We start from the raw sequence: 24197 nt of genomic DNA, 5'->3' as shown, positions 1-24197 counted from the left end.
AAAGAGTCATGTTTATTTTTGCGGGTTGTCATTTGGTCATAAAATACTACATATGATGCTAGAACATCTCAAAAAGGGTTTTACAGGGGGCATGGCTTAGCTAAATGAGATGTAAATGAGCCCTATTGTCTCCCCCAGCTGAAAAGAAGAGTCCCTTTCGTCTCGATTTTCTCGGTTTGAGTATTTCTGAGTTCCTATATTCAAATGGCCACAACTTCTCCAAATCTTATCAGATTTCCATGTGTTACACATCGTTGGAAAGCTTAGAAACTGCACTTTCAGAATCTTGGAATAACTCAAAATGCCCAGATCCGACTTGTGTCTCTACTTTCCGTGACTGGTCACATATGTGTTCGATCATGCCTCATCTAAACTTATGTGCATCATGTGTCATGTAAAAATACGAGCCTGCTGCACACGTGACGGAATGATTTATGAGAAAAGAGACTTGTGTCCTCGAAAAAGAAGTCACTGGATCCACTGTAAGAGTCTATGTTTTACGATCATTAGGTATATACTGAAGTAGTTATTCTGCAATTTTATTTATAACTTGAGGTTGTGTTTTTCTGCCCTACTGACTGCACACAGTTTGTGTGGTGAGGGGTTCAATATGAGACCCACAACTGGTGTGAGATCTAATTCATCTTCAGAGACTCCAGGTGGAGGAGTGAAGTGAAAACACTGAAGAAGAGAAGTGAAGAACAGAAAGAGCTCCATCCTGGCCAAACCCTCTCCTAAACAAACCCTGCGACCTGAGAGAAAAGAAAGGAATATATTTGTAATTACATACTACAGTACATACAGACTTATGGGTAATATAAACCTAACATTTACAAACCATAGTGCATGTTTCAGTATCAAGGCAATGTGCTTAAGCTGAGCTTAAATTTAGAATTTATTTAAATATAGTATACAGCCCCCTTCTCCAAATCTTACCTTGGAGGTCCGGAGCACTGCACAGTTTAGCTCCAACCCTGATCAAACACACCTGAGCAAGCTAATAAAGGTCTTCATGATCACTAGAAAATCACAGGTGTGTAAGTTTGATTAGGGTTGGAGCTAAACTCTGCAGTGCTCCGGAGCTCCAGGCTATGATTTGAAGAACCTTGGTGGTATACAGTATATATTATAAAACGGCTCGTTCTGGTTCTTCATTCTGATTGGTTGAAAGGCGTTCTAAGCCGTGATAAAATACCCCGGTAAACCCACGGTTCAGACCGTATTACATAAGTATCACTGCGCCACTGTTGCTGCGTACTGATTTATGAAAATAAACACCACTTTAATCACTTTTTAATTTTTCTACATTTGCACAATTATGGCGATATCCAGATAAATGTCATAGATAGTGTTAAGTAATTTCGTCAATAAAGAGAAAACGTTCTCTGAGTTGTTTTTGTCTTAAATTGATATTTCCGCTATTATCCACTAGATGGCAATCTTACCCAACTTAAACACTGACGCATTCACTCGACACAACAGCGTTGTGGTGGATTTAGCGTGACGTGTAAGTTCTGATGGCTCTGAATCTGATCTCTTACAAAAGTTCTTCATAAAAATGGAATTATCTCTGCTTTTAGCTGAAAATTTGAGAGGTGATAACTGATAAAAGAACAAATGAAGGTAGGATGAATTTTTTTTTTTTTTTTTTTTTGAAAGCGGATGTCCTTTCATTTGATATTTTATGTTTATTTAAAGAAGATAATTTTTCTTTAAGGCATTAAACTAAAACTGGGTGGCAACTTAAAAAAAAAACGCTGACTGGGAAAGAGTTAAGCATGCTTCCAAGCATATTTGATCATCACTTCAACAGTTGCACGATATACATGTTAATGTATAAATTAAATTAGATGAATGTTGATTTATAAAATAAACACCACAGTCTTAAATCATATTTTCATTGTGTCTTTGATGCGTCTGTGTTGGTTGTGAACTGCGCTCTGTTGCAGCCACTCTTGATTCTGAGGAACTACTTTGTTTGGCGGAAGACTAATATTTGTACTAATATAATTACAACTTATTTGTGTTTTATTTTATGAAATCCTTCTATGTCTATGAAGTAACCGTTTTATAAAAGCAAAAAGTCCAAAACCCCCAATATAATAAAGCAATAAGTCCCGCGAAACAGTGGGGTTACAGTGCATTTTATAACAGCTAAGGGGGTTTTAGGCACTCCGCTTCGCGTCGTGCCTAACAACGCCCCTTAGCTGTAATAAAATGCAATGGTAACCCACTGTTTCTTGGGGCTTATTGCTTTATTTTATGCTAAGCAACATTCTATTAACACTGGAAAGTTTATTACCTGCAGAGAAGGGCATGAAGGCGTCACGTTTGATCAGCTGACCATTCTCATTGAGGAAGTGTTCAGGGTTGAAATTGTGGGGCGTCTCCCACTCGCTCTCATCTCTCAAAACAGAATACAGCAGTGGCAGAACACACGTCCCCTAGATTTCAGAAGAAACCACTGACAACATTAGTGTGCTAAATATTGGGGGTTTTAGAGCCTTAATTTTGACCAAAAAACAACAACAACAAAATGAATTTTAAAGAAAAACTAATGACAGATAAGTTGAGCTGGACAACAGACTGTAAAGTGTAAACAATAGGCTATACAATACGAGCCTTCTTGATGAGATATCCATTGAAGTTCACATCACAGCTGGTTTTATGTGGCAGACTCAATGGCGCTATATTCACCAGTCTCTGGATTTCATGGATCACAGCGTCTGTGTAAGGTAAATTCTTCCTGTCCTCTGTAACCGCTTCACGTCCATCAAGCACACTGTCAATTTCCTCATGAACCCGATCTATGACCCAGAAGATCACACAGAAAACTTTCAAACCAATGAGACATTTTATATAATACAGATGTAATTTCATACATCTTTCCTCACTTTTGTAAATATAAAGAAAACAGCTATGACCTTGTATGTGTGGATATTTGGCCATGAGCAGTAAACCCCAGCGTAGCGTTGTGCCGGTGGTGTCAGTACCGGCAGCAAACAGGTTGGATACAGTCATGAGCAGGTTCAGATCATTAAATTGAGAATCATTTTCTCCAGATTCCTTTTGTAAAAAAAACATGCTTTATTATTATTTAGAGTGAGAATTAGTTTTAAACATACGGTATGCTGAAATATTTTAGGGACAATACTATATTAAAGAAATTTTGACATATTTTAAAGTAGTCAATGTGCTGCTTATATAGCTGGGGGTGGACATACTCCATGCATCATTGGTAAGAATTATAACAAAGGTTTTAAAAGTAATGTGTTGTTAGCAGCAATACAACAGTCACTGCCCGATTGGTCAATTTAAATATTTAAAGGACAAGTTCGGTATTTTACACTTAAAGCCCTGTTTTCAGATTGTTAATGATGAAATAGAATGGTTTTGACTGAAATTTGGACATATGCTGCTGGCCTGAGAAAAATTGCTGCAAAAAATGCTTTTTTTCGTATGTATTGTCTGAGCACTGCCAATCTGACCTTCTGTAACACGTAAAGTAATGTTAGCAGCACGTCTGTTTTTAAAAGGCATCTTTTGCACTTGACGCACAGCATGAGGATTCAACTTCTTTGATCAACCCTTGCGTGTCCTATTCCGGTCTTGGAAAACCTCTGTATGACCCTGTCTACTGTACTGTAACTCAGTTTCAGGTTGTTACTGATCTTCTTGTAGCCTTGGTCATCTTTGTGAAGAGCACCAATTCTAATTCTGAAATCCTCAGAGAGTTCTTTGCCACAAGGTGCCATGTTTAACATCCAGTGGTCAGTATGAGAGAATTGTACTGAAAGCAGCAAATTTTAAGTGATCTAATACAAGATACACAAATTTGTAACATGAACATGATGAATAGGACTTTGCATGGTTAAACAATATACATCTATTATCATATAGGGTGTACTCACTTTTGTTGACACCTATTTTGACATTATGTTAAGTTATTTTCAGAGGACAGCACATCTATACAAGTATACAAGCAGCACATTGACTACTCTAAAATGTATACAAATTTAATTTCTATTTGTATTGTCCCTTGAAAAGATATACTAAAATATTTGCTGAAATGTGAGGGGCGTACTCGTGACATACTGTATGTAAATTCATGATATTTTACCTCTAAGCTTTGTTTTTGGATGAGGAAGGCATCAACTAATCCTCTGCAGTCAAGAGGGTTAAAGGTCTCCCGTAAATGATCCACCAGCACCTGTATTTCAGCCAGGTTGCTCTGGATATATTCCATAAGCCGTCTCCAGGTCTTTAACCACGGTCCAAGCACTGGAATTATGTTGTAGATCTGCGGATGGAGCCACACGATAAAGTACAACATAAACATTAGAAGATCAGGCTGACTTTTCACAATTCTGCATTGTTGTAAAATTTACAGAACAATTATGCAAATTAGTTGCAGCTTTACAGTAAATACATTTTAGTACAGATATTAGATACTAGGGTTGGGAAACTAATTTCAATTCCAGTTGTGGGTGAATTCTGCACATTTTGACTGCCGACTCTGCCGATTGTTATTTATTAGTCAACACGTCAGTAACCGGCACATGCTACACATGAGATCTCCTTCTACCTCACTTCGAAAGGAAGGCTCACACAGAAAAAAACTGAGGAGTGTGACAGATCGATCACCATTTTCATAGTGAAAGGGCTGCATGCATTTTCTGTTGTTGGGTAGCAGTGGCGGCTGGTGACTTCTTTTTTTGAAGCGCACAATGTGAAGTTCGTCACAACATGTATGTAGCTTGTCATGTGTGTGGTTCGTCATTTCAAAATATCACGTGTCATGCCAAAATAAGTGCCTGCTGCCTTGAACTTGAACTTGAAAGGAGACGCTCGCGTGTGCCAGATACTCCCACAATCTCATGGGTAATCAGAGTTTACTGTTAAGGGAGTGTCTTGCGTGTATTTAAGGAACGTGAGCGTCTCTTTTGTCATAAACGGTTTTGACGCGTCTCCAGCAGGCACTTATGTTGACAAAACACGTGATACACACAGGATCTCTCCACACGCATGACACATATTTTGGAAAAGGGAACAACACGTGTGACAATCCGAACACTTATTTTGAATTAGCGCATCCTCGGAAGAGCAGTCACAAGCCGCCAGTGTTGAGAAGCCATCATTTAGTTAAGTTGTTATGTTACTGTACAACAACCAAGGTTTTTCACCAAGGTTTTTATGTATTGGAAACGATGCCCAACCCTAGTAGAGACATATATCATTTGTTTTTAGCTGCATCTACTGGTGTAATTGCAACCAACCTCAATTCCTAAACCCAAAGGTCCTGGAGGGCCACTGTACTGCAGAGTTTTGTTCCAACCCTAATCAAACACACCTGAATTTCATTTCCAAGTAATCCTGAAGACTTGAATTTGATTTTTCAGGTGTGTTTAATTAGGGTTGGAACAAAACTCTGCAGGACAGTGGCCCTCCAGGACCAGGGTTCCCCACCCCTGATCTAGAGAGAAACTTCAGAATGGGAACCTGTATGGAAGCAGAGCCGGTCAAGAAGATGATCTGGTTTGCTCTGTTAACCATTTCTTTAAACTTTGGGTCATCATATTCAAACCGATTTCCATAAACAATAGCTGAGATGATGTTGGAAACAGCATAATTTACTGGCTGGGATGTATCAAAAGGATTTCCTGCAAGAGAAACAGAAACGAAAATCAGATTTTGTTAAACATCAGCACTCAAATTCGTATTTATGAACCATTGATGTATACCTTGGAAGTTCTCAAACACTTCCCGCAGATATCGCGTCTCCTGAATAATTTTCTCTTCGCTCAGTTTCTTTCCCATCCCAAATTCTCGAAGAGTTGAGACAGCAAATCTTCTCATGGTTTTCCACTTATCACCATTCGTAAAAAGGATTCCTGCAGGAAAACAGCATCTTTTAGTTTTGCTTATAACATTTTCATACTGTTTGTTGATATCTAATCTTTTTTCGCCACATGAAGGCAGCTCTGGGAAACACATTCGGACAGCCTTCATATGCAGCGTAACGGAATTCTTTTTGAAATATAAACAAAGAGCGCCTTTGTGATAACTAATCCCATATTTGAAAACTACAATGCTAATTTCTCGCTAGAAATGCAATCAAAAGGTGTAAAAAGTGAAAATATAACTTTATTTACACATAATTTGTGCTCCAGCTGCTTGGCTGCCATTTTTTTTACTTGACCACCCTCGACCAATCACATTCCCCGCCCACACACACGCATAGAATTGTGGGACAAGCCAATGAATGTCTCTCAAGAGACAGGAAGTAAACCAAACATTGGATTACAACGTGCCTTGATGCCTTCATGGATTGGAATGCTGCCTCAATACATTGAAATATTTTTTCTCAAATTACAAAGTACAGACCAACAAAAAACAAATAAATAGAAAAAAAATGTTAAACTGACAGTCAATAGTAAAACTGTTAATGTGGTGTGTTACCGTGTTCTTTATTGATGTCTTGGACTATGGGTGTGATGTCCCTTTCCCCAAATTCGTCAGCCTGGTTCACCAGTGCTTGTTTAACCATCTTGTATCCGGCCAAAACCACAATCTTTTTGGGTCCAAGATGAACTTTGAACACTGACCCATATTTCTTGGATAACTGAACCAGTAAACAAGAGCAAGGAAAACAGTTAAAACGTTAACAAACCTGTCCAACATAACATTACAAAATAAAAGCACTGATAAAACAGTTACTTTCTATAAACAATGCAAGCCATGTGTTTCATGCAGATTGCATTCAATAGTTTTGTCAAAGTTTTAAAATCAATGGTTTTAATAGTATTCAACATGTGCTCTAGTTTTTCTTTCTTTCTGTGTCATAAAGTCCATTCACGGAATGGAACTTTGTTTCCTTTATAGTTAAAAGACAGAATAAATTGCCTACTTATGTGGGTGACTATGAAATTGACAACTCGCCTATTGTAGACCCTCCTCTAATCGCTACCGTCCCATAGTAGAGCCAGCTCTTACTAAATCTAGTTGCCAATTCAGTATTGTTGACACTAATGCTACATCTGCACTTACAAGCAGCCATATTAGTAGAAAATAAAGCAGCGCCAGTACGATGACCTCGTTCAACAAATAGAGGAGGACAAGTTGGCAAAGGTGGAGTTTCAGCGACTACAAACTCAAACTAAAGATGCCCAACAATGTGGTCAGGAAGAGGCTCTCAGGTCAAAGGAGGCTTGAACTGACAACTGGAAAGACGGTGGAAATAAAAAAGGCAGAAATCGAACCGGAGGTGGTGAGTTCTCTGCTTATCATTAAGTCAAATTGATCCAGAAACTCAAATATCACTTTTTAAAGCAACACTATGTAGTTTCCATGTAAAAATGACTTACAGCTCCCCCATGTGGTTGAAAAGCGCAACAGTGCCTGTTATCAGACACTCTTCTGCAGGCAGGGGGAGGGGCGGAGCTGTGTTTCCCACCCTCCACCGCCACTTTCAGAGTTTGCTTGTAGCAGCTAGGAGGCTGCTCAGGTTGCAGCAACAGTACAATTTGTCCAGTTAAAAGTTGTTCTATCACTGAAATAATTTTAGAGACATTATTTAAAGGTAAAAAACTACATAGTGTTGCTTTAAGCTGGTCTAGCTGAACTTAGCTGGTCAGGCTGGAAGACCAGCTGACCCAGCAGCATGACCAGCTTTGTCAGGCTGGGAGGACCCGCATAAACCAGCTAGTGCCACCTTAAACCAGCTAAACCCAACTTCCAGCTTATGCTGGTCTTAGCTGGATTTTTCAATAGGGAAGTCTGCATCTTACTTTTTTAAATGACTCTGTAAAAGACACTTCTAAAGCTGTGCTGCTGGTGAGTTCACCATCTACACCCATCAATATTTTTGCAAAGTTATGCTTAAAGTTGCCAAAGTACTTTTGCACAATGGTGGCCAGACAGTTGAAGCCCATGCTGTTCTCGATGATGGCTCCGAAAGAACCATTGTTCTTCCTCCCGTCGTTAATCAACTTAAACTACATGGAGCTCCTGAGGTTCTTCCTTTACAGACAATCCAACACAGAAATGTATGTCATTCGAAATGCTTTTACTGTCCCCGGTTTAAGTCTTGCGGAACATGATTATCCAGTGACAGCATATCGCCACCTAAAAGGTCTACCGCTACTAACAATAGACAGGGTAAAACCCTTACTCGCCATAGGGTCTGATATGTCAGATATCTTGTTTCCCACTCAGCCCGTATGTAAGGGACCACCAGGTGGCCCCATTGATATATGTACCAGGCTTGGTTGGGCGCTGCAAGGTCCAATGAATCCAATTCAGCCCCCTTAAGGTCAACAACAATGTCTGCACATTCTTACAAATCCACCCTGTGATGAACTGTAACAGCATTTAAAGCGCTGATGGCAAATCAATGTTTTGCCATACAATGAAAAGTTGATTAAGTCTAAACAGGAACAACAGTCCTATGACCTTTTACAGTCAGCTACTGTAAGAGTGAATGTGAGTGGTGTTTTACGCTATGCTACACAGTTGTTAAGACGTACACCTATCACTTTACCACATGCAGACAGAAATGCTGTGATTCCCAGCCTCTGAAATATTGAGAGGAAATCGGCAAAGGATCCTGAGTGAGCTAAAACCTGCTCTGAAATTCAGAAGTTGGAATCTGCAGGATACATTGCCAAGATATCAGAATAGGAAGCAAACAAGACAAATTAGTCCTGGTTTATTCCACATCATATGGTGTGTCATAATAAGAAGGACAGAGTAGTATTTACTGTTCCTTTCAGCACCAAGGACAAAGTTTGAATGAACAACTGCTTCCTGGACGGGCACTTGGTCCATCTCTGCTTGGGGTCACTATGAGGTTCCGCCAGCATTCCATTGCAGTCAGTGGTGACATCAAGGGCTAGCACTGGTTGTCTCAAACTAGCAATGCAAGAACTTACCCCCGGCCTTCAATAGAACTGCCATGATGACACTCTTGGGTATAAGAACCGATTAGCAGAGACTGTCCAACCTACCATGAAAAACCTGTACAAGACTTTGGCAAGCCAGTTTGATCCCCTGGGGTTTATCATACCATTTACCACTCGGGCTAAGACACTCATTCAAGACCTTTGGAAACATAACCTCGGTTGGGATGATCCAATTGAACCTCTGCATTTGCGGGAGAAATGGTATATATGGGTTTTAGAGCTTTCTGAAATCACTAAACTACAAATGCCTTGTTCTTATGTTCCAGCCTATGCAGACACTCCTTCAACTGTCAGGGACTTGCATGTCTTTTGTGGTGCTTCAGAGAGAGCATACGGTTCTGTAGCTTATTCTTGGGCCACAGATAAACATCTTGACTCAAGCCTTAGCTATGTTGCCATCGGCACCCTTTTTTCTTTCCTTGCGACGCTTTATAGCTCGGAGAGGGAAACCATTTTAAATATTGGGTGACAACTGTACTAACTTTGTAGGAGGTGATCAGGAGCTTATAGACACATTTAACCAAATGGCCCTGGAGCTTCCTCAACAGATGGCCGAACAGCAGATTCAGTTTCGCTATAACCCAACAAGTGCTCCACACTTTGGCAGAACATGGGACCAAGAGGTTAAATCCGTCAAGTCAGTCTTGCAAGTGGTTCTGAGAAAGCAGTCTGTACCTGAGTCTGTCTTGCAAACATTATTAGTGGAGTTGGAAGGAATGCTCAATTCAAAGCCACTCAGCTAAGTCTCCTCAGATATTGCAGATCCAGATCTTGTGACCCCAAAAATGCTGCTCGTGAGGTGCCATGATGCTTCTCTACTGCAAGTCCTCTTTGACTCCAACCAGCTCTTGGGGATACGTAGGTAGAGACATAGTCAGGTATTGGCCAAACATTTCTGGACTGCTTTTATCTGCTACTACTTACCAGAACTATAGGGCAGACAGACATGGAGATCAGATGGCAAAGAGCTGACAGTGGGGCAAGTGGTGCTCTTAATTGATCATCAACTTCCATTAACTCTGTGGCATGTGGGTACTGTAGCGGAGACATATGCAGGAGCTAATGAAAGGATTAGAACGGCTAAGGTCCAAGTAAGAAACAAGATGTGCATTCTCCCAGTTGTAAAACTCATTTAGATTCCCCAATTCATACGATTAGTTAAAAACTGACTTTCTTAAGGGAATCAATTATCCTGACAGATAATTTGGGGCGGTTGTATCATAAAGTTCGTATACGGAATGGAACTTTGTTTCCTTTATAGTTTTTCTCAGACAGACCTTTCATAGGTTGACACTGATCAAGTGCTGTGACAGACAGCTAAGCTGTCTAATATTTTTCATGTTGTGCGTTAATGTTAAATTGCATGCGATATTTAACTGGTAGCCAGTGTAAAGATGCCAGAACTGGACTTATGTGGTCATACTTTTTAGATCGAGAAAGCACTCCTGCGGCAGCGTTTTGAACCAGCTGTAACTTGTTTACCTGATTTGCATGACATTCCCTCGAGTAACCAGTTATAATAATATTTTTTAGAGGTCATAAAAGCATGGATAAGCTTTTCTGTATCTGATGCAGACAGCATTTGACGTATTTTTGAAATATTTCTAAGATGGAAGAATGCTGTGCAGCAGACTTTAGAGATATTAATATCGAAAGATGAACTCTCTTTCATGCTGCACGGCATATCTCTAACTTTGTGCTTCTGTAGTTTCGTTCCATTTTTCTAGCTACCTTTTAAAGGGCTGCAGAATGATGGTCATACCATGGAGCTGGCATTTTTCTTTGATTCTCTTTTTTCGAATGGGAGCAACGGCATCCAGCGTGCTAGAACAAACGTTTTTTAGCGGTGGAAATTTTGTTCTGGCTAATCTGTAGCATGTTGTAGACTGAGTGATCCTATCTAGAAGTACCGTGTATGACACAAGGCAATGGTCTGAAACTGCATCGCTCTGGGATGATATTTCGATGTCATTAATATTGAGTCCGAGTGACAGAATTAAGTCTAATGTGTGTTTACGGTAAGCCTGGGCCCTGTCTCATTTTGTCTAATATTGAGAGAATTTAGAACATCCATAAACGCACGTCCTAATGTATCTTTTGGGTTATCCACGTGGATATTCAAGTCACCAACGATAAGAGCTTTATCTACAGTGACTGTAAGCTCAGACAGGAAATCTGTGATTTCTTTAAGAAAATCTGTGTGGTGGCCCGGAGGCCTATATATGGTAGCTAAAATGAACGAAATCTGTTTATTGTTACGATCATTTATTTCTATATTTAACAGCATTATTTCGAATGAATTAAATTTTACTTCGGATTTATGGTTTACTTTTAAATATTTTGTTGTATATTGTGGCTACACCACCCCCTCTACCCTTTAAACGAGGTATGTGTTTATAATAATAGTCTTGTGGGTGTTTAAACTAATGTTATCAGGTCTCTGTTAAACAGAGTGCATCTAAGTTTTGGTCAGTAATTATTTAATTGATAATTGGTTCTTTATTGGTAAGCGATCTAATGTTAAGAAGGCCGAATTTTAACACAAGAAGTTTCATGTGTTGATGTATTGTTTTCTAATTTTATGTTAATAAGATTTATAAGAGACGAGGTAAACGGTGCTCTGTATTTGTTAGTTCGAGGAACAGACACAGTCGAAATGTGTTGTTACTCTGGTAAAAATGTATTCTATGTGCTGGGATATATGTGATCTTGACATGTCAAGGCAGCTAACAAACGGACGGTTAAGCCGATCTGTCTGTTTCCTGACCTGGGCCGTGGATAGTCAGACAATATCACAAGTAAGACTATTGGTCAGATTTCTAAAGAGTATAGCACTTCCTTCCAGGGACGGATGGAGGCCATCTCTCTTTAGCAGGTCAGGTCTTCCCCAGAAATGCTTCCAATTGTCTATAAACCCTACGTTATGCTGAGGGCACCACTTTGACATCCAGCCATGAAGAGACACTAATCTACTGTAAGTTTCATCCCCCCGGTAGGCGGGGAGGGGACCAGAGCTTATCACATTGTTTGACATTGTTTTTGCAATTTCACACACCTCTTTAATATATGGCTATCATTGCTTGGCTGCTTAATTATAATAAACTTCTTCATTGACTGATTGTCTAACAGGAATCTTTGTTCATATTTATCTGCTGTGAAAGCAGTGAATTAAAATAGATGTGGGAAGGCTTCCACAAATTCTCTCATACCGATGGTGTGAGAAACTACATAAGACAAGAATTGACAAGTAAAAAGATAGAATAAGATATAAAAAATTAAATGCTAAGGTAAAGAATAAAATAAAAATACAACATTACAATTTGTGCTATTTTAGACATTTAACATTAAAGACACATTAATGTTATAAAATATTTACATTGTAGTTCAGACAGCGTAGCAGCGTAGTACAAAATCCATGTAGCACAAGTGTTGCTTAATCTATGAACTACGCACTAAGCTTTGTATCACACTCACGTTATTAAAACTCGCAAGACTTCAAAATATATATTTTTGGTCCGTTTACACAATTTTGAGACAACCGTGCATTTCATTGGGACCATAATGGGAAACTAAATCTGGGAAATGAATTCAAAAAAGCCTACTCACATTCAAGAGGCTCACGTGAAGTTGTTTAAGGTCCAGAATGTGCAGGTTTCCCACAAGTGGCAGTGGTTTGGGTCCTGGAGGTTCTTGGTCATCTTCTGGAGACCTGAAGCAGAAATAAATAACCAAAAGCAGCAGAAGAGCAGCGAGTACAGCTCCTGTGCTGGAGACATTCAGGAGAAGTGTTTCCACTAAAGCCATAGTAAAAGAGATTAACACACAGCTGTAGTGAATTTTCAAACTGAACAGATAAGAATTTATGCCAGGAAACATGAGGGAGGTGCCAGGAAATATTTGCAACACAAACACAATAGCAGTAGGGTCAGTCGGTCCACAGTGGCCGCAAAAGTATTTGGAAAAAAGCATGTGCATTATTATTTACAATAATATTTGAAGAGAGAGACACAAGACTCTAACATTGCATCTTATTTTTTTATTTTGATTATGAATCAACCAAAATAAGCAAACATAATGTGTGTTGACAATAGTAGTTACAACAGTAGTGTAGTTTTGATAGAAGAATTGGCTCATTTTTAAATCTGGAAACTGTAACAGCTTAAATTCCCTAATGACATCATTCTTCAGGAAGTGACATCATTTTGCTGAGGAAAATAAAATTTATTTCTTCACTCCAAAACTTCCATTCTGTCTGATTATTTCCATTTGAATATTTCAAATTGGCAAACTTTAGTTTAGTTTATCACAGACATACAAAAATTACAACACAAGCGTTCTCAAAAGTGATTTATGTAATTGAAGTGTAATCTTTTTAACAAAAGAGGTCCTTGGGGGTCAATAGAGGTATGCATTGACGTCACTTTAACATGTGAACATGCAGGAAGGTACCTCTTCCCCGATAGAATGAGTGGCAAAACATTAAACAAAATGGCTGGGTTTTAAAAGAAAACGGCAGTATAACGAATGATTATCAGCTTAAATTTAATTAAGTTGGCCTTGACAGCAACCCTACAACAACCATTAGTCCGGAGACCTTGGCATGTGACCAGACATCTCTTTTCTTAAAATATATGTTTGTCCTGCCTATTACTACTAAACGATCGCTACAAATTCTTGTTAAATCTGTTTGCACAGTCGACCAGACAACAACTTTTCCCATTTTAGAAGCGTTTCCACGCTACATGCTAATGCTGTGGCTCAGACACTTTCGCCGAAGATGACATCACGTGCATACCCTCTATATGACCCCATTTGAAAATTAATGGGAAATGCAAAAAAACCCAATGCATCCAGAATAAATCAGAAAATTTCCACACAGAAAAGAAGGCCTTGTACTAGAGCAAAAATGCAATATAGAAAAGACATGCTCAATCACGCATACACACAACGGTATGGCTGCCGCAAAAAGCATTTTTTTTTATATAATTTGGCAAAAACTTTACAGATGCAGAACAAAGATGTAAAGTGGTGGGCTCGAATCATCATAACCACAATAGACACTGAGGGGGACATGTCCTCTCCCCAATAATCAGAAATGTGATATTTTATACAAAATACACATATAGCCCTGAATGTTTTGCCTCCTCTCCCAAGTTCAAGATCTGGTTATGCTCTTATTGTGTGGCATTATTCAGCTCCACCCCCTTGAAATCATAGCTTGAGTCCATTTGCAGAGCCACAGAAATCAAAACCGTTTGACTGCACACAGTTTGTGTGGTGATGGATTCAGTGTGAAGCCCACAACTGGTGTGAGATCCAATTCATCTTCAGAGACTCCAGGAGGAGGAGTGAAACGAAAATACTGAAGGAGAGAAGTGAAGAAGAGAAAGAGCTCCATCCGGGCCAAACCCTCCCCTAGACAAACTCTGCGGCCTGAGAGAGAGAGAGAGAGAGAGAGAGAGAGAGAGAGAGAGAGAGAATGATTAACTAGGGTGACCATATGTGCCATTCTTCCCGGACGCGTCCAGGCCAGGATTTCGGGTGCATCTTCCAGAAGTCCTATTTGTCGACCGCATACGTAATAGAGGATTATTATTATTATTACAGAAAAGCAACCGTTACATTTTAAGGTAAGAATGAAACTTTGATTGCATGTCTTATGTTTTTAACTGAATGGCGTATGCGGTAAACAAATACGACTTCCTGAAGACGCACCGAAATCCTGGCCAGGACTCGTCCGGGAAGAATGGCACGTATGGTCACCCTAGATTAACAAATTATCAAAGTCACATCTGTATGAGAAGCAATGAACTGAACTTTACCTGCAGAGAAGGGAAAGAAAGCATCTCGTTTGATAAAGTGTCCCTCCTCATTCAGAAAGTGTCCTGGATTGAAGGTGTGGGGCGTCTCCCACTCGCTTTCATCTTTCAACACAGATATCAAAAGTGGGAACACACTTGTGCCCTGCATAACACAACACATTACATTTAAACTCAAGTCATGTATTACTGATGTGAACCCAAAACATAGCATCGTTTTGAAATATGTCTTTTTTGGTGGGCTTGAAAATATTTTGACCAGCGGGGTTAATGTTAACGCTTTGTTACAACTAAAGCCTCAGCACTTACGATATGAAAACCGCTAATGTTAGCGTAATTCTTGCCGTTGTTTTAAATAGGCTACACGTGAATGATTGCTGGGTGGCAACAAAATAAATGGTCTCGTCAAAAATCGTGTGTCAAATTTATTCTTGTTCATATCTTTAATATTGATTGAATAAGATCACGTCAAAGATTGAAATCATAATGAAATGAATGACTAAAATCAGAGTTTGATGCTCATTTTCTCAGAATTTGATTTAGAAACTGTAGTATGGTTATTACAGACTGGGTCACATATAAAAAATGTTTTGTCATAATTGTGCGGCTTTTTCTCAAATATTTAGACATTTGTATTCATTTATAATTGAACTATTGTTAGAAAAGGACTAGATGAATGAATAAAGTGTGGATACCTTTTTATTATAGACAGATAAACAACATCCACTTGAAGTATATAGACAAAATAGTATTGAAATATTTGCCTGCAAACTTAATTTTTAACAAATGTTACAACTAACCCCCTGCTACTGTACAATTTGGTGTAATTTTCCAAGAATGGTAAGAAAAAGAAACAAACTTCAAATGTTCATTTGTAGCAGAGATGTGCGTGTTGCTTGTATAAAAATATAATTAATCAAACTCAAATATTTTTTGAATGATTGAGCCAAAACCAAAAAACCTTAGGTTGCGCCCCGCTCTCCCCTATGTCCTTAAAATCCATTTTCATCATATTCTTTTGAATATCCCATCAATTAACAATGCTACTGTACTCATATTATTCTTCAGGAAGTGACATCATTTTTGGTGGGAAAACAAACATCAGTGTTTTAGCAATGCGTTTTATGGAATCTGTGGAAATTGTTTTTTTTTTCTAATTCGAAAACCCTCCCATCTCATGGGAAGACATTTTATGAAATCAGTATAATAAAAATGTAAGTCCCCCTGTGGTGAAAATCAAGCAGTGACACAAGTCGGCAGCACAACTTTTGAGATAATCAGAAAGTTTTTTTTTTAAATTGTGATTTTCGTTTTTTTGCAGAATCTGTTAGTTGAGATCACGAAGAAGCCTCTCCATGTTTGCATAGCAGTTTTTGTATATTTAAAAGCATACATTTTGTGGTTGAAATCCACAAAATTCCCCAAAGGGAACAGTGTGACTACTAAATAAGGATAGTTCGCCCAAAAATGAAAATAATGTCATTAATAACTTTCTCTTCTGTCGTTCTAAACTAGGAAGACCTCCGTTCATCTTCAGAACACAGTTTAAGATATTTTAACGTTAGATTTAGTCCTAGAGCTTTCTGTCCCTGCATTGAAAATCTATGTACGGTTTCCATGTCCAGAAAGGTAATAAAAACATCATCAAATGTGACATCAGTGAGTCAGTAAGAATTTGTTGAAGCATCGAAAATAAATTTTGGTCCAAAAATAGCAAGAATTATGACTTTATTCAGCATTGTCTTCTCTTTCGGTTCTGTTGTGAACCGCGAGAAGTCACGTGACTGTAGTGACGCGGCTGCCCTGTTCCTCAGACATGTTTGCTAAGTTACAGCGTGCGTCTCCCCAGACTGTAAACAAAGCTCGGGCGCACAAAAAAAGAAAAAAAAAGCTGGTGCGCAACAGATAACAGTCAGCCGCGTCATACGTCAGCCGCGTCACTGACTTTATGTGACGCCGCAGTCGGATGACGTCAAAGTACTGCGAGAGATTTTCAAGAAAGCTTTTTTCTTAGTAGTCTAAATTTGCAGCGCAGCATGAAGTCAAACACACACAAAAAAATTCACACCGAGAAAGTTGAATTCGTTATATAATTGGCTAAATGTTTTGTCTATCAATATTTTCCATGAAGTCATAGAGTTACATCTCTAAAGGATGTCACGTTTTCAACGGCGATGTTTGGATTATCTATAATACTACCTCCCTACTTTTAAATACAAACTTTGAAGGTGGGTTCATGTGTTTACCGGAACCTAAAGTGTAATCTCATATACCCTTACATCAGGGGTGTCAAACTCATTTTAGGCTGTGGGCAGGATGGGAAATAACGCCATGAAGTGCGGGCCGGATAATTTTTTTAAACCTTAGTGTGCTGATAATTGTGTTAAAATTAACTTAACAAACCAATTAATTAGTTTGTTTAGCAAGAAAACCAGAGAAACACACAGCTCTGTGAAAACTACATTTCATAAGGTCACACTCATACTGTATATTATACACACAAATTTACATCTGTACAAAACCCACTGGCCTTATAGGTTGAAAAGCTTTAATTTAACTTCTTTTGCCTTAATGCCAAAATTACTTATGAACCATTCACTTTTCTTTGGAATATATTTGTAAAGAGAACAGTCATTTAGAAAATGCTAGATGGGGCAGTGGCCCAAACCAAAAATGGGACTATGGGGGGTGGTACTATTATTATGGCTTTAATAAAGTATTATAAATATTATGTGTTATATTACTAGCATCAACTTAGACAAGTGATTATAATAGGAAATATAATAAGAATTGAAGTGTGACAATCTGCTAAATATTCAATATGATTTACCTGCTGGCTTGATGGAGCTTTGAATCCATGTTTGCAATGTTGAACTGCTGCTAAAAGCCTCTCTTTCCGTTCTCTGTCGTTATTTTGTGAAGGCATTGGTGTTTTTTGTATTTTTTGTCTACAAAGTGTGCCAACAACAGCAAATTTAGTGTTTATATTAACTTAGATCTGATCGGGAACATTAAATCGATTAGACAAGCACTGTAACGTTAATAAGAATGTGGATATTTTGTTTTTGTTAGCTTGCTAAGTTGTTAGCACTTTTAGAACACTGACAGCAAATCATTACCGAAAGAAATACATAAACATAGTTACAAGTTACTAATTCTGTGGTTTAACAACTGATATAATGTAATGAATCTACCTGTTAATGCAACGAACTTCGGAAACTGTCGTCTTCGCTCTCCAGGCAGAGAGTGGACACAGAGATGCTGCTGAGCGGGCGAGAAAACACGAAGTGGATTACCGGAATCAGTGGATCTTTAGCGGAGCGGTAACAATAAAACGGCAAGATTTTTGGGCACCGTGTTTAGTCTATGTTCCGCATTTTGCTGCTTTCCGCAAGTCTCTCATATTTAAAACGAACTAGACAACCGCCTAAAAGGGTTTTTTAAATATGTATTTAATATTTAATAACACTGTATAAATCATCACGCGGGCCGGATTGGACACCTTTGCTGGCCGTATCTGGCCCACGGGCCGCATGTTTGACACCCCTGCCTTACATGTTACGATGTAAATAGTCCACACATTGTACATTATATTCTATTACCAGATTATACGGATTATACGCAATTGTGGACATAAATGGTGATTGGATGATTCACACACTTGAAACAGTCTGGATTCGACTTGTGATCAACACAAAGGTAAAAAGTCCTGTTTATTTTTGCATGTTATCATCCCGACTTCTGTCACAAAATACTATATCTGATGCTAGAACATCCCTATCTTAAAACGGCTTTACAGGGGGTATGGCTTAGCTAAATGAGATGTAAATGAGCCCTATTGTCTCTTCCGGCAGGGCAAAGAGTACATTTTCATCTCTATTTTCTCAACTTTCTGTTTCTTGAATGTTTTACATTCAAATGGCCACAACTTCTCCAAATCTTATCAGATTAATAACTCAAAATGTCCCAGATCCGACTTGTGTCCCTACTTTCCGTGACTGGTCACATATTACAATGTAAGTGTTGTGTTGGTTTCTTTTGTTTGTATTACAGTGTTGCACATTTCATGATTCAATGTCTGACCTTCTTGATGAAGTATCCATTGAGATGAATGTCACAGGTGGTCTTGCGGGGGACACATATGGGAGCTATGCTTGCAAATCTCTGTACTTCATGGATCACAGCATCTGTGTAATGCAAATTCTTCCTGTCGTCCACCACAGGCTGACGTCCACCAATCACTCTGTCAATCTCCTCATGTACCTTTGCTTTTGCCAGGAAAGCAAAGTTTACAAGCAGCGAGACCATAAAGCATCATTCTATATTCTGATGTGTTTCTCATAATAATGGTTACTACAGTGTGATTTTAGAGTGAATGAAAGATTGTCGATTAATCAACAACAAGGACTGTAACCACAGCACTTCAATAAATAGATCAACAAAAAGTGAAATGGGTTCAATACAATAGTCATATATTGTAACTCACTTTGATGCTTAATCAAGCACTCAAAAAATTCAAGAAATCCTGACAGTATTACATTTTTGGTGAGCATTAATGTTTCTTTTTAAAGTGATTCACTAAATTGATTTACAAACCTTGTATTTCAGGATATTTAGTTATTAGCAGAAGACTCCAGCGTAGTGTTGTAGCCGTAGTGTCGGTACCAGCAGCAAACAGGTTGTTTATAGTATAAAACAGATTCTTCATATGGAAAAAACTACCAGTTTCTCCAGAGTCCTACATAAATTAAACGTTTTAGCATACGATTGCTTATATAGTGGATTTATCATCTCTGATATATACCAACATGATCTTACGGCAATATTGCTTTTAGCACCTGTGATGATGGGGCTAGGGGTTGAGTTTATTTTTTGCTTTTTAAATTGTGCAATTTTTTATAATTCACGTCATACAGATTCATACGAAATCACCACCCTATCACTTGATGGGGTGTCTCCAGTGAGGCAACAAAGTTGAGAAAAGTTAAAGTTTTTGCAAATGATGAGCGACTAGCAATACGAGCGAAGCAATGAAGTTCACGTCATCCATCCTTCTACTGGAGTGGACGGTGCTCATTTGTTTATGATATCCACATTTAGAAAAGCCTTTTAATCATTTGATTTCATCTTTGTACATAAGTGCACACTACCTTGTCCTGTTGTTGCCGTATAAGGAAAGACTCAGCAAATCCTCTGGGTTCCTGAAGGTTTAAAGTCTTCTTGAGGTCGTGTAATATTTTGTCACTTTCTTTGTAGTTCTCCTGGAGGTTGTTTACAATACGCTGCTGATTCTTCACAAAAGGTCGAAGCCAAGGGTACAAGTTATAAAGCTAAAAGCAAGCAAAATAAAGTGAATCATAACAAAAACTCAAATCTTGTTTCCCTTTAAGTAATGAACCAGTTTTTTTCTATAAAAATCTTTTTTTCTAATGTTGTAAATAACTTTTGGTGTATATACTATACAAAAATACTTCAAAGTAAAAAATACCTGAATTGAAGCTGAACCTGTTATTTTCATGTTTTCATAAGCTCTATTCACCATTTCATGTAAGCGAGAGTCGCTGTAATCGAATCTGTTGCCGTAGACAATGGATGAGATGATATTTGATACAGCGAAACTCACGGGCTGTGATGAATCAAACGCTTTTTCTGCAATGGGGTGATCAAGACTCAACTTATCAACACAATCTCATGGTAATTTGTAGGTATTTTATGAGGTGGCTAATTCATACGCCCACACTCGTATGTTTTTGTAGAATTTGCTTTCACTCCGGTGACGTTGGGGTTAGAGGTGGGTTTCCTTATTTTTCGTTCCTTATCGTGAGGTTTCGTTCAATTCACTTCATACAAATTCATCAAATTAGCTAACTCGTAAAATACATGTTGGGGTTTTTCTAATAATCGTGCAGTTTTGCACAGTTCACTTTCTACAAATTCATATGTATTAGCCAACTTGTAAAATACATCCTGATATCAGGCTGGACATACATACAAATCCATTACAATCATATCACCATCTTGTCCATACCTGACAGCAGGCCTACTGTACCTTTAAACTTTTCAAATTTTTCTTTTAAAAACTGGGATTCCTCAATGATTTTCTCCTCAATTTTTCTCTTTCCCATTCCAAAGTCTCGTAGGTTTGAGAGAGCGAACCGTCTCATTTCTTTCCAGTTGTCACCATTGGAAAATGCAATCCCTACAGAGAAATATTTTTTTTCATTAATCTATCAATTCAAACCTCATAACAAGTGATCTCCATTAAGTTATGCATGTAAGTTGCTGCACCAGTGATATTGTATTTATGAAAATATTTTGGTCTGATGATCAGTTGCGAAGAAAGCTAAATAAAAATGCTTTAATGCTGTTAAACAATAAACACTTTTATTTTTATAAGACTGAATTCTTACCCATTCCCTGATTAAAATCATGAAATATAGGGGTGATATCTCTGTCTCCAAACTCCTCTGAAAGGTTAACGAGTGCCTGTTTGACAGCCTTGTATCCTGCCAATACTATGACTTTTTTGGGGCCAAAGTACACAGTGAAAACCGACCCATATTGTTTTGACAGCTGTAATGCAGAAAAGACCAAATATACAAATATGTGAGAAAAAGAGGCACAAAATGCAACAAATAAGAAAAATGCAATACTCGGATGCAAAGTAAAAGACACATGAAAGATACTGTGTCTGATGTCAGCATTAACGCTCCCGGTACACAACCCTTAAACTCACCTAAGAATTAGACTACATTTCCCATACTACCCGCGGCCCGCTGATTACGTGCCAGCTGCAGTTTATCAGCGGGTCTATTTAACCTGGGACTAGGACACACTAACTTTGCGAAGTCTTGTTTGCCACTAGCAGCATTTCTGAGCGGTTCCCAGTGTTTGCTTTCTTGGTGTTTATATTGGACTGTGTATTGGATTATTGCTGTTTGCCGCCTGACCTGACCTTGGATTATCGATTACGACTCCGTTCTGCCTGCTCCAATATTGGACTGAGTGTCGTTCATGATTGCTTTCTGCCTGCTCCGACCTTGGAAGGTTTTTACGTTCATGCTTAATTTCAACAATAAAGAGTTGCAAAGGGATCCCCATCTGTCTGATTCTTCACAGATACAATGCATATGCAATATTTTCTGACGATGTGTTATTATTAGGGATGTCAAAATATGATTTGCAAAATAGATTATTCGCATACATAATAAAAGTTTGTTTTTGCATAGTATGTGTATGCACTGTGCAGAGGTGGAAAGTAACGAAATACATGTATTCATGGTACTGTTATTTTGGGTACTTTTACTTTTTTGAGTAGTTTTTAAAATCTGTACTTTTACTTTTAAGTATGTTTTGTTTAAAGTATTGTACCTCGCTACATTTTAAATCATATCTGTTACTGAGTAAAAAAAATGCAAGGTGATATAGGGGTGATTGAATGATTGATGGGTGGGGGAACGCACAAAACGAACCATGGAGACAGACGAGACAGGCGCGTGCTAATGCAGACCCTCAATTCAACTTATGAAAGAAGCCTCTGGCCATATTTAAGCGACCAGTTTCCACTTACGCGAAGCAAGTGTTTCATTCCTATGAAAGGTAGGATTATGCTCTTGAGTACGAAATTGCAGATCGGGTTTTTACCGCTCATTTGCACGACGCGTTTTTAATACCATGCGCATTATCTTCCGAGATCTAGCAGCTTCGCGTAAAGTCAAACACAACTTCAGAACGTCCCCGAGAATGTGCAGGTCATTAAACATTGAGAGAGAGAGAGAGAGAGAGAGAGAGAGAGAGAGAGGAATAAAGGTCTTTGACATCAGGGGCACGTTCAAGCTCACATTGGTGCGCAATGTTTTGCTTCGGTATTCGGTTTGAACGACATGTTTCCTGGAAACGGTGTGCAACGGTGTGCAACAGGTTTTAGATGCGTTTTCATTTGTTTGGTGGGTGTGTCAGAAATGTCGGCCCAATCAGCGGCAAAATGTATATGAACCATGCGGTACTAATTCTTCTAATCTTATTTAACCTGATGGTTCAACCCACCCCTAATTATTATAAAAATGGATGTAGGTGGATTTTTTTCTTTTTGGGAGATTTTAGTAGTTTCTCTGATTTTTTTTAAATATTTTAATACGATCATTGCTGATTTTTTTATCAGATCAAGTTATATTTCTTGTGATATCTGGCAACCCTTCTGGCATCTGCACTTTAATCGTGAAAATTTGCTCTTGCATGTGAATGATGGATTGAAGAGAGGGTGGTGTTAAAGTTGCACAGGCTGAACAATTGCTGATAAATTTTATGCAGATTTAAGAATCCGCCGATAGAAAAAAAATTTCTATAGTCTTTATGAGTACATCACTATCTGTATGTCTTTTCACTGCAGCACAAATTAGTAAAGTAATCATATCATTCTGAAAGTTTGCAAATGATCTTACCTTGGTAAGACTCACGTATGTTCGCTTCAGGTCCAGCATGAGCAGGTTTCCCAGCAGTGGTAATGGTTTAGGACCTGGAGGCTCTTTTTCTTCATTCTGAGAGCTGGAGCTGATGGAGAACAAATACATAAGCAAAAACAACAACACAGCAGCAAGTATTACACCTGTGCTAGAAATCTGCTGAAGAAACACTTCCATTATAGCCACAGTCACAGAAATGAGCGCTGAATGTATGTAACACCCGTTCACGACTGACTGAAATCTGTTTCTCCTATGTACTTTATAATCAATGCAGCGGGAGGAGCCAAAAATTCCAGGACATCATCTGGACTGCTTTACTTAGAGATGAATCTTGGCATACTTCCACCTGGAACAAAATACAGAAGGTTGCAGTGTTGTGAAATCAGTCTACAGGTGATTTTTTTCAAGCTTCAAGAGAAAAGCAGTATTGGAAATGTAGTCCGTATGACTTGTGCATTGTATTCTGTGTTTGTTTTTTAAGAATGGTTGCTCCCTATAGACCAAACTAAATGCATAAAACTTTTCTATACATGTTTTTCAAACCATTCTTACTATTGCACCACAAAATCCAAAACATTCTGTTCATGTTATAAAGTGGATATTGGCTCTAACTGATGATCACAGTACTTACTGTATATGAATCCATCTGAATATGATTGAGTAACTACTGTGGACTATAGACCAGTGAAAGGCTTATGTTAAATATTGTGGAGTAAAACCATAAATAAGTTACTTGCTCATCTTTTTGACCCAGATATACTGTTTGAGTTTTGTGCACTAAAGAAAACAAGCATGTGATTTTATTTTAATGGTTCAAAGGGGACATTGCACAAGACTTTTTTAAGATGTAAAAAAATTATTGGTGTCCCCAAAGTAAATATGTAAAGTTTTAGCTCAAAATACCCCACAGATAATTTATTATAACATGTTAAAAGGTGTGAGCAAAAATGTGCCGT

At 38.4% G+C, this 24197-nt stretch overlaps 1 protein-coding gene across 1 annotated transcript; it reads right to left on the bottom strand.

Moving 5' to 3' along the window:
* Positions 1-352: 352 nt before the first annotated feature.
* On the bottom strand, positions 353-23728 carry LOC135768448 (uncharacterized). Its single transcript, XM_073813708.1, has 18 exons — positions 23221-23728; positions 21190-21352; positions 20829-20978; positions 20268-20428; positions 19930-20109; positions 19376-19517; positions 18863-19047; positions 14783-14924; positions 14209-14393; positions 12567-12854; positions 6460-6622; positions 5742-5891; positions 5500-5660; positions 4121-4300; positions 2925-3066; positions 2623-2807; positions 2303-2444; positions 353-752 (listed from the first exon to the last, which is right to left on the bottom strand). Exons 1-18 carry the CDS (start codon positions 23416-23418, stop codon positions 544-546), a joined length of 3126 nt encoding a protein of 1041 aa, XP_073669809.1. The 5' UTR covers positions 23419-23728; the 3' UTR covers positions 353-543.
* Positions 23729-24197: the final 469 nt, after the last annotated feature.

The sequence above is a fragment of the Paramisgurnus dabryanus genome, chromosome 3 (genome assembly GCF_030506205.2).
Source record: "Paramisgurnus dabryanus chromosome 3, PD_genome_1.1, whole genome shotgun sequence".
In the NCBI taxonomy this organism is placed as follows: Eukaryota; Metazoa; Chordata; class Actinopteri; order Cypriniformes; family Cobitidae; genus Paramisgurnus; species Paramisgurnus dabryanus.
Note: the sequence above shows the minus strand (reverse complement) of the source record. Positions and strands in the feature narration are given on the sequence as shown.